Source organism: Equus quagga, chromosome 5 (genome assembly GCF_021613505.1).
Source record: "Equus quagga isolate Etosha38 chromosome 5, UCLA_HA_Equagga_1.0, whole genome shotgun sequence".
In the NCBI taxonomy this organism is placed as follows: domain Eukaryota; kingdom Metazoa; phylum Chordata; class Mammalia; order Perissodactyla; family Equidae; genus Equus; species Equus quagga.
In genome coordinates, this window is record NC_060271.1 from 58,227,733 (window position 1) to 58,239,105 (window position 11,373).

At 39.8% G+C, this 11,373-nt stretch overlaps 1 protein-coding gene across 1 annotated transcript; it reads left to right on the forward strand.

Moving 5' to 3' along the window:
• Positions 1-1,619: 1,619 nt before the first annotated feature.
• Positions 1,620-11,138, forward strand: LYG2 (lysozyme g2). Its single transcript, XM_046661679.1, has 6 exons — positions 1,620-1,877; positions 2,357-2,424; positions 7,207-7,347; positions 8,115-8,311; positions 9,088-9,226; positions 10,239-11,138. Exons 2-6 carry the CDS (start codon positions 2,382-2,384, stop codon positions 10,355-10,357), a joined length of 639 nt encoding a protein of 212 aa, XP_046517635.1. The 5' UTR covers positions 1,620-1,877; positions 2,357-2,381; the 3' UTR covers positions 10,358-11,138.
• Positions 11,139-11,373: the final 235 nt, after the last annotated feature.

Here is an 11,373-nt window from a genome sequence, read left to right on the forward strand (position 1 = left end):
GTAGTATCTATCTCACCTGGTTGTCAGATGATTGAATGACGTAATGTCCATAGGAATCTGATGTATGATGGGTGTCAGATATGTGTCCATTTGTATTCTCACAATTTGAACAAAACTTAGTAATCCACATCCCTTTGAAAACAATTATCTAAATTGCAGATTGCCTGGGCATTAAGACCTTCATACCGAGAAGGACTTGTAACCCCACTATCTGAACACAAGGAGAGGAATACAGTATGCTTTACATTCAACAGTACTTTCAATGTTTTGTTATTCCATTTATTCTCTAGGAGCATCTAGGGACAGACTCAGCCTTTATCTAGTATCTTTCACCTGACTTTTCATTCTTCCTGCACTCCTTCTTCCCCTCCCTTTCTTCTTTCTCCCAACTCACCCTGTGCTCTGGAGGACCATGAGCACAACGTAAATGTGATGTTGCCACTGTCACTGGTGATAGCCCATGTGTTCCTGAGGGCTACCTTGGAGCAGCTGGACCCATGCAAAACCCCTCCTTAAAGAGTGGCCCTGACTGCAGCATTGACAGTGGTGGTGGAGGAGACCCCTCATGAGTCATTTTCCTGATAGTCAAGGCAGGAATCATTATTGATTCAAAACATGCCTGTCTTTCTTCCCTGGAATGGAAAGCCGGAGGCCACTTAAAGGGCAGTCTGTTCGACAAACAAGAAGGCAGGTGGGGCAGAAGTGAATGCAATGAGGTAGTGCAGAGATGCGCTTTGTGAGGGCATGCTCTCTGAGGAGTTGTGATTTATTCATTGCCAGGGAGCCTGGAAAGTTGTTTGACTCAGAGCCTTTGTCTTCTCTGTCTCCTGCTCAGTCCCCCTCACACCTCTCTCCACTTGGTGGTTGTGTGGAAGGATTGTGTGAGTCTCAGCAACATCTTACACTTGTGCAAGGACCCATGTCAGACTCCTTCCTCTCCTTTGGGAAATGTGCTTTGCCTGTTTCAAGAACATTCCTTCCATTTCCTGTTCCTGAGGCTGTACAATGTGCTTCATCACTTCTTTTGGACATAAGTGTGAAGAAAGATAATCCCTGAAGAACTTTTCATCCTGACCAAATCCTTTTTTCCCATTTCCTCAGAGAGTTTGAGGAATCAGCACCCATGTTGCTACTCCCTGGCCTTGTGTTGATCCTTCAGAGCGGGCAGCCACTCTTGGATCTATTTATCAGAGGTAGAATTAGAGCAAGGAGCCATGAGGCATGTTGGGACGGGGATCATGTGACAATGGAACGAAGAACAAAGAGCAGAAGGCTCAGCATTTTAGGCAAACAACCAATCCAGGAATGGGAGCTACTAGTATTTCCTGTTTATTTATCTTTTTTAGGCTAATTATCTGTTTCTTGTTCTCAAATTGAGAAGCTGTTTGCCTGGCACAACTTTAGATACCCAGAAACAATCTACCAAATATATGCTTCCAGTGCAACCTGGGGGTTCATTAGGTTAATTAATTAATAGTGGTTAATAAATGCTTTGAAATCCTTTTATTAAAAGGGCCTCCTGAGTCCAAAGTACTATTATAATCAGGCCTAATGAGGTCAGTGGTTTAAAGAGAGGGTTTTAAATCATATATAAAGCACTCCCGGTGATCGGTGGTACAGAATAAAGGTGAGAAGAGGCAGGTGAGTCCACATGCTGGCAGAGAACCTCCTCCAGAGCAGCAGAGCCGCGCTGAAGTTTGCTCGGATTGAAGCCAGGCGCTCAGAGATCTACCGACTAATGGATTCCCAAATTGTTAAACCTGTGTTATAGGACAAAGGCCACCACTTCCCAAAATCCTGACGTGCAGGTTGCTGCTGATTACAGAATATCTTCTCAAATAGAGAAAAGAGATTTTCTCTGCAAAGTCACAAACCAGGTTAGTGCTAGCCTTCTTGTATCTTGTCAAACAGAAAAGTTGCCTTTCGAATGAAACCAAGAATAGAGTTTATGGAGGAAGATATGAGGCACAGCAAACCTCTTCTGAGTCACGATCTCTAACGCTCCTCTTAGCAGTTTCTTTGGATTTTCTAAGGAGGCTGTAGTACAAGAATAGGAAAAATATTATGATATGGCCAAGCCTGGAGATGGGATGGGAGGATGTGTACAGATAACATATGTAAGATGTTCACAGGCTCATGTCAGCATGAAATTGGATTAAAATGAGTGGGAGTTTATGCTTAGGAAAGAGAGTGATCCAATGAACCATAATACTGAGCTTATGAGAATAGTATTTTGGAACTGGAAAAAGGCTATTGAATTGGAAATGACTCTAAATTTCTTTTAAATCAAAGCAAGTTTTCTTTAGGGAACTTTCAAGTTTTAAAATTAACCAGTTTCTCTTTCAAATCATAACAGGTGCCGTAGGATAAGATTCAACACCATGCTTTCCTCTATCCTGTTTTTGGGACTTATTGCCGTTATTGGTAAGTCATTGATTGACATTTAGCATTGTTCACAGGGTGCCCACAAAGACATTCAGCACAGTCATGAATCAGAAAGAGTAATGATTACATGTAATGGGCTCTCTTTCTAATCAGCCTAGCCATCAATCAACTGCTGATTTCTGTCTTCAGAGTGTATTCTGTTTACCAAGCAGGTAAAGGCGCCACCAGAGGGAACTTATGGAAGAGTGCCTTGGAAGGCAAGACATGTAAAGATAAAATTATCAATGCTGGACAGTAAATAAGAGTTAAACAAGTGTAGCTAGAAAAACACTAGTACGAAAGGAGTTTAGGTTGGAGAGTTCACATCTAGTTGGCATGTTGAAACCAACAAAGCTTTTTGGGGGACGTGATGGTTGAAGAATGCTTCGTGTTTTAATAAGAGAAGAATCTGCTGGATGATAAGAAAGACTTTAGGAAAGGTACAGAGGCAGAAATGCATGAAAAGTGTTTGGGATACAGTTAGCAGGTCAGTGTGACCAGAACAGAAGAGATTTCTGAGGGCAAGGCTGGAAAGGTAGGCAGGTGAGATGATAAGGGATCTTGAATAAGAAGAGATTCAAACTGCTGCCTAAAAAATGAAAAGCCATTGTAAACAATGTTCAAGTTGTTCTTATCAATAGTGTGAAGATTGAGATGAAAGTGTTTCTAAAATGTTTAATTCTAAATTTGGAAAAATAAGGCTGCTGAAAAGCGATAATTTCCTGTTATCTATGGTCAAAGGCAAGGGAGCATAGTTTAATTTTTACTCCTTCTTTAATTGCCAGGTGGGAGCAGAGTTATAGAGCCAGCAGACTAATTATGATCTACCATAGTAGCTGTGTTTAACTGAGAGGTGACTATAATTAAGAAAGGCTTGTATGTTTATGATGCCAACACAAGTAGTGTAAGGTCTGTGGTCATATTTCAAGCCCCTTAAAGCAGTGGTTCCCAGACTTCGGTATGCATAAGAGTCTGCTGGGAATGCTGGTTAAAGTGCAGATTCTTTGGCCTTATAGCTAAAGATTCTGGTTCAATAGACGTAGTATGAGGAGCCAAGAGATATGCATTTTTACTAGGCATCCCAGAGCACTTTTACGCCTGTGGTCTGTGGGCCACATGTTGAGTCTAGCAAAGGTTGCCTCCCCAGTAAAAGGATATTGACCCTGTTGATATATGGACACTTGATCCAGATAATTTAGATAATTCTTTTTCTTCTCGTTCACTCATCTATTTACCCATTTCTCAAATATTTGTTAAATGTCTACTTTGTGCCAAGCATTGTTCAAAATGCTGAGGAGGATACAGCATAGAAAGAAATGTTCTAGTGAGAAGAGCAGGCGGAAAGAAAGAGAGGAAGAAATAAAGGGAAAAATAAAGGTCAGAAGATGATAAGGGATAGAAATAAATTAGTGTAAGGTAATGGGAAACAAGGAATGAGGCATGAATGTGTTACCTTTTTAATATACATAGACAAGAAAGACTCTCTAATAAGATAACTTTTTAAAAAGTTTGTTATAGAAAGTTTTAAACATACAAAATGGGGAGAAAATAGAACGATAAACTCCCACATACACATTATCCAGCTTCTATATTTTCAATATTTTGCCATTCTTATTTTATCTAGCCCTCATCTCTGCATAGGGGGGTAGGGGGGAGGTGGTTGGAATATTTTAAAACAATCCAAAACATCAAGACATTTCACCTGTGAACTTTTTGTACGTGTCTGTAACGTAAGAACCAGCTCTGACACAAGAAGATGTTCCTGGCTCATCTTGAACATTTCCTGCCTCAGACCAGGAATGAGTCATTTTCCAGAGGAACATTGATTCCTCTTAGCAGGAAATGGTATCTAGAGATCACACTTGGGGTGCTAGGGGTGCTTCATTGCTATGGGGTTGTCATTCCAGGTCTTTTTGGTGGAGAGAACTAGAAAATACATAAATACGTATTTTTTAAAAGAGAAAATAATTATGCATTCACATGAATATTTCATTTTCATATTTAAGAATACAAGGGTTTTACGTTGGTCTTATATTTGTACCAGTGCTGTCTTACACTATATATCCTGGTTCCTAATGACAATAACATGATTACTTATTTATACATAATAGTTTCAAAATAACTATGACAGCGTTACCAACGCTGAGACTGGTAATATAATTTAAGATTTTCTTATGATTCTTTATGTTCATAGGATGTGTGCCACAAGTGATATATACTTACATTGACATGTTTTAAAGTCACTTGAAATAATTCTCCTCTACGCATTGTTTTCAATTTGATTTAGAGTTATGTTTATTTTTCATTTTTTTAGGATGTCGTCTTTTTCTATTTGATTTAATTTTTTAAATGATGGAAACACTTACATGACTCCAAAATAAAGACTATAAAAAAGGTACATTTAGAGAAGTCTAGCCTCTATCCCTATCTGCTTTACCTTCTTCTTACCCTCTCCCATAACTAACAATTTTTTTTTAGTTTTTGGTTCCTCCTTGTATTGTTTCTTTCAAAAATATAAGCAAATTACACAAACAGACAAAATCATATTTTCTCCCTTTTCTTAAACAATGAGTACCATTCTATAAATACTGTTCTATTACTGGAGATAATCTTATAGGAGTATATAGAGTTCTTCCTCTTTCCCTTTCATAGCTTCATAGCACCCCATTGTGTGGAATTAGCTCAGCTTATTCAATCAGTCCCTATATCAATGACTTTTGCACTGTTTCCAGTCCTTTGCTGTTATAAGCAGTGCTGATACAACCGTCTATTGCGAAATCCTCCTCCACAGCAATGTATGAGACAGCCTACCCCCTCACAACCTCACTCATGGAGTACGTGGTCAAACTTTTGGATTCTTGTGAATTAAATAGGTAAAAAATAGTGTCTCAGTGAAGCTTTAATATGGAATTCTCTTCTTTTGAGAATGATTGTTTATATGTTTAATGATCATTTTCTTCTTTTGTCTATGAACTGTCTATCTATATCTTTTGCTGATAAGCTGGTATTTGAACAAAGACCTGAAGGCAGTGAGGCAGCAAATAGATGTCTGGAGGAATAGAATTCTAGGCAAAAGGAATTACAAATACAAAGGCCTTGAGGCAGGAACCTGCCTGGCATGTTGCAGGATGAGCAAGGAGAAGAATGTGGCTGCAGAAGAGTTAGAGAAGGGAAGGAGAAGTCAGGAAGTGAGCAGAGGGCCAGCCAGATCAGGTAGGGCTCAGAGGCCACAATATAGACTTGGCCATCCCTCTGAATGATGGAAGCCACTGGAAGGTTAAGAGAGAAGACTGATATTACCCCTTGCATGTGGCCACAGGCTCACTCTGGCTGCTGGGTGGAGAATAAACTGTAAAGGTGGAGCCGGGATGTCAGTCAGGAGGCTGTTATAATAGTCCAGATGAGCAATGATGGCGGTTTGGACCATGGTGATAGCAGAAGTGGTGAGAAATGGTCAGATTCTGGATACCTGTTTTCAGTCTGCACTGTGACTCTGAACACCCACACCTCAATTTTACATGTGATCTGTATCATAGACATCCATTCATTCGTTCACATATATTTCCCACACACATTGTAGGCACAAGATACTACACTGAGGCCATGGGGCATGCCCATATGATGGTTCCTGCTCTTTGCATCACATGGGAATTCACACTGCTTATAGAAGCTTAATGGCTTTGCTGGTTTCTGCTGCTTTTATTATCTAGATAAGCTTTCTTAGTATCCCCAGTTTACTTGATAGTTTCACTATCTGACTTCTTGGTCTGTTTAAAATTCCTTTTTTGCCTGTTAGAAGATGAGAGAGAGCAGATTATGCCTGTATTTTTGTTTGTTTTGATGAGTTTCACTTTTCAAAAATTATATAGTTTTAAAAAGTTAACATTTAGAGTTGTTTTATTTTCCTTTTAAAATCAATATTTTTTTTTGGTTGTGTGCCTAATTCTGAGAGAGTTTCTTTATACTGTCAAATTAGTCAGAACTAGACCTATGGTGGATGAGTAAAATCCACCTCTATTTTTAAAAAATGCTGTTTACAACACTAACTGAATGTATTTTTTTACAGCAAGCATTTTAACAAATATAATTTCTTGCAACAAATATTTGTAGTCTTAAGGTACAAGTCAACAATTCTAGGAACTAATTAGAACAAATTTTTCAACTTACAGAAAAGCTCCTTATCTCCTTTAGTAAATAGACTTGGACAGAAACTCACTTCATAATGACAAAATAAAAAATAAGAATAGATTTAGCTTAAATTTTAATGGTAAGTTAAATTTCATTTCCAATTTTATTAATTAGACTTAGAAACTCAGCTTCACAGCAAGGTGACATAAAACTAATATCTTAAGTTAATGGTAAGCTTTCTTATCTTAAATTGTAATAGTACCCTTCTTTCTTACCTTCCTAAACAAAGGCAATTGTTAACCTAGATGTTTACACCCCTACAAGTATTTGTGTCAGAAGGGTCTTAACATTTCTCTCAAAGTTCCTGCCTAAAACTCTAGCGGCAATTTTAATTCTAATCAAGATTATAGCAAATGTTTTTGGGACTTATAAGAACTGATTTTCATAATACTTTGCACAATGTTTAGAATTAAGTGCTGGATTAACATTTTTTTAAGGTTGAAGTAGAGTGGGAAGGGGGAATCTTCTGACCTGTGTGATGAGCCATTCTAGGGGTCTGGGGAGGGAATGGAGAAGGAGTAGTCTATGTTCCTTACAGCAACTCAAGCAGTATTTTCTCACAGGCGCCATATCAATTATCACTCTGTCCCCCAGGCACTTCCAGGGGCTCGTACCCTTTCACTCAGTCGATGAACCCTCACCTGCATCCCCGCCTGTACCATGGCTGCTATGGCGACATCATGATCATGGAGACGTCTGGCGCCTCCTGTGATGTAACCAAGTTGCTTAACTGTGGTAAGTGAAAAGCAAGCAAACATTTGGTTTTTGCCTTTCATCATTTTCAGATTCTTTCTTAGAAAGTAGTTTAATTTTGAAAAGATATAATCATTATTACAGCAGTAATACCAAAATAAAAAATTAGAGCAAAACAGAATCCTGAATAACCTAACAAACTGCTTCTTTTCATCTTCCCCTATTCTTTGCAAACCTTGTCCAGATCTGTTTATTACTACATATTGAAATTATTGCTTAAAGAAAATATTAAGTTTTGGCTTTGTTTTTTCTTTGTTGTTGTGTCTACTTCATGTTATAGCATCAGAATTTTAAGCAAGGCTCTTGTGCTTTGTACGTCCTCTCTTTTGTAATCCTGTTCCAAAGTCTTCTTCATGTTATCCCAGTGTTAGAGTATCAGAGCTGGATGCTGCAAGGTCAATCTAATCCTACCTCCCCAGTTTACAGATCAGAAAATGAGGCTCAGCAAGGAAGAGAGACTTCCCAAGGGCCCAGGGCTAGGTAGTGGCAGAACAAGACTCAAACTTAGGTTGGCTGACTTCTAGTCCAAGAGTCTTCCCGATGCCCCAAAGTGGCAGAAAACAGAAGAATGAGAGAGCAGAAATGGTATCTGTCTGGGGTTATGAACCTTTCCAGGTTTATGCAATCAGAGATCAAAAATTGTCCTGGAATGGTTGTCCCAGCCTATGGGCTGTGGTCAGGGTGTGGCTAACTGGTTAAACTTTGAAAAAGCATTCCTTGCTGCAGTAGTTTATTTTCTATTGACTTAGGGATTCCCGGTTCCGAAATGTTTGCCGAGATGGATTTGAGGGCCTTAAAGCCTTACCGGGTTCTGATCAAAGAAGTCGGGCTGAGGCACTGCGTGGACCCTGCTCTCATTGCAGCCATCATCTCCAGAGAAAGCCATGGAGGAGTCGTCCTGAAAGACGGCTGGGACCACAAGGGACTTAAATTTGGCTTAATGCAGGTACTCAGACAGAAACCTCGAATCAGCCCCACTTCATCCTTCCTTACAGATCCAAATTGGAAATCTATTTGCAGTACTTCCAGGTTTCAAAACACTCTGTTACTTCAGCGTAATTTGTCCTGGGATTTCTCCATCACATCTTTGGCATTTCATTCAAGATTTATCAGTTATTGAATATCTTCAGAAAAAACATTTTATGAGTTTCATAAGTACAATTTGCAGTTAATAATATGCAATGTAGTTAAATTGAGAAAATCTTATAAAGGGCACTATTACAGGTGTCTCCTATGAGTTTATGAAGTAGAAAATTTCATCCATGTAGATCAAACCACTATAATTAAGCCCTACTGGAATGAACTCAATCTGTAGGCAAATTGGAGAAAAGGGATCCAAATTATCTGGATTTTTGCTTCCACGCTTTATTTTAAATTGTCTGTAGAAACCCAGACTTCTAGCCTTCCCAGTTTGAAACAAATTTTTATTTTTGACTGCAAATGTCTACACTTTGGGTGCTAATTATTTGTTTTGAAATAACTTTTTCATTTATTTATATTTGTGTGCTTAGCTAAAACTCTGCCACGTCTGCTTCTCCCAAATCTTACTTTGTCTGACTCGCTTTTCTGTGAAAGAAAGGATTATAGAATTAACTCTGTGGGGATAAAGGAAGGGCGCCAAGGCCAATGTCTACGAACTTGAATACAACGAGGGGAAATTAGGAACAGCAGAAAAATGTGTTGCTTCATCCAGATGCTGACATTATTATCTGAATTTTCTAGCTTGATAAAAAAAGTCATCACCCCGTTGGTACCTGGGACAGCAAAGAACACCTTTTGCAGGCTGTTGGGATTCTAACAGACCGATTTAAGGCAATCCAGAAAAAATTCCCCACGTGGAGTGTGACTGAACACCTCAAAGGTAGGCCATATTCATGGTGCTTTGTTTAAAAGAGCAATGAGTGAGACCCCTGGAGGCCAGACGTGCCCTGGGCCTCCCGGGGAGCGTTCTCATTGGGTCAGCAGTGGTCCGAGAGGAGCCGTGGAAAGGCTGCTCAGTGCTCTTGGAGCCACTCAGTCACTGTGAGTGGTCTTCCTACCGGACTTCAGTTTCCTCTTCTGCCAGCTGCTGGGGTTCTTATTACACCTCTTGTTGGTTAATGAGCCATTGAGTGATACCTTGAGGGTTAATGCAACAGTTAAAAGAATACATTTGTCTTCCTCTGATAGATGTTTTTCCTGATGCAAGGAACTAAGCCACTTTCTGAATTGTTTGGAAAAAATTTTTACTCTGTGAACATTCTCAGTGACATCAGGGCTTTAGATACCATGATAAGTCCAAGTGGAGACTTGAAGGCAGGGATCAGGACCAGTGGTCTTTTTCTCTAGATGTCAGAGCAGAACACAATTATATTAAACACGTAAACAACTATTGAAGATTAAAATTTTAGGGTAAAATGCATGTACGTACAAACACACATATACAGACACACCCCTATGAAGAAATGATTATGTCTCGGGTACCGTTGTCTACCCTGCACTCAATGTGTCACCCATCCTGGCACATAGTTGGTGCTTAAAAACATTTATTGAATGAATCAGTGAATAAAGGAGTGAGTTACTGAGAGAACGTTACAAGTATTCTCAGATTGGAGATTCACTAGGGATCTAGTTTTGCCAGGGCTAGACTACAGGGAGAAAACACAACTTTTGCAGCAAGAAAAAGACAAGTCTTTAAAAGGAGAGGGAGAAGAAAAGCTATCTGAAATTTTCCCAGTGATTCTTGGGGTAGTAGATCCTTTCAGAGGGGGAGGAAGGGTCTGGGACTGCCTGCTTTGGGAGGCTTGCCTGGAGGGCTGACGTGCTGGGAATGTTCATATCTTATTTTTGCTGTAAGTTAATATTTCATTCTGAATCTCTGTATTTCATTTCAGGTGGTCTCTCGGCCTTTAAGTCAGGAATTGATGCCATTGCCACCCCCGCAGACATAGACAATGACTTCGTCAATGACATTATTGCCCGAGCTAAATACTATAAAAGACACGGCTACTAGGCAAAGCTCTACGAGTGGACCAGGTTGGCAGGTGCTCACATGGCCCCTTTTTGAGAGTTTGATATGGATGCGTTGTGCTCAACACTGGCAAAGGAACAGCTGCCATTATGACAGAAAATTCATTTCCCAGTTTTCTTAATGCAAATAAGCATAAAAAGAAAAAAAGAAAATCCACCCAGTTCACAATATGGTTTCCATGAAATGAGCACGGACATATGCATATTTGTTTTGTAGTAAATATGAATATCATGGTAAATAACATCTGCATCTTCCAGCGAGACCTCATTTTAGCCCATGATTTCAATGTCAACCTACTCCCTGTCTTACCAGAATTGCTAACAAGAGGAAAACCTGACCTAGCCTTTTGTCCTTTCCCAGTATCTGGCTGAGTCACTGGGGCTTTGCTTGTGAGAAATGCCTGACTTATTAGCCAGTGGGACAATGGAGAAGGTAGGAACAGAATTCCAGCTCCATGAGTAACTGAGGGCTGACTGTGGTGACGCTGATATTCCTTAAGTGATGTACACCACATCCTTCAGGCCCACACCAAACTCCTGTGTCTTCTTCCTCTTATTTACTGAAGATGCAGGGACTGGCTTCTTTTCTTCCATTTTCGGTAGTTGCTGCCACACATTCTTTCAAGGGGTCCTCTTCCCACAAAACATGGCTGAAGATAAATATATAGGACCTGAATTAATTACAGTTCTTTGGTTGCAAGCAACAGTAACCAATTCTGGAAAATTTAAGCAATAAAAGGAAATTACTGGGGCCAGCCCTGTAGCATAGTGGTTAAGTTCACATGCTCCACTTCAGCGGTCCGAGTCACAAGTTCAGATCCCAGGTGCGGACCTAGCACCACTCATCAAGCCACACTGTGGTGGCATCTCACATAAACTAGAGGAAGATTGGCACAGATGTTAGGTCAGGGCCAATCTTCCTCACAAAAAAAAAAGAAGAGGAAATTACTGGAAGGCCCAGAGAACCAATGAGAAGATTAAGGACAGTAAGAGAAACCA

What these genes read in the sequence shown, in the direction of transcription:
- LYG2 (XM_046661679.1), top strand. Translation starts at nt 2,382, where the DNA reads ATGCTTTCCTCTATCCTGTTTTTGGGACTTATTGCCGTTATTG. An exon ending in AACCAAGTTGCTTAACTGTG is followed by an intron (nt 7,348 to 8,114) that starts GTAAGTGAAAAG and finishes CTATTGACTTAG; the next exon opens with GGATTCCCGGTTCCGAAATG. An exon ending in TGTGACTGAACACCTCAAAG is followed by an intron (nt 9,227 to 10,238) that starts GTAGGCCATATT and finishes ATTTCATTTCAG; the next exon opens with GTGGTCTCTCGGCCTTTAAG.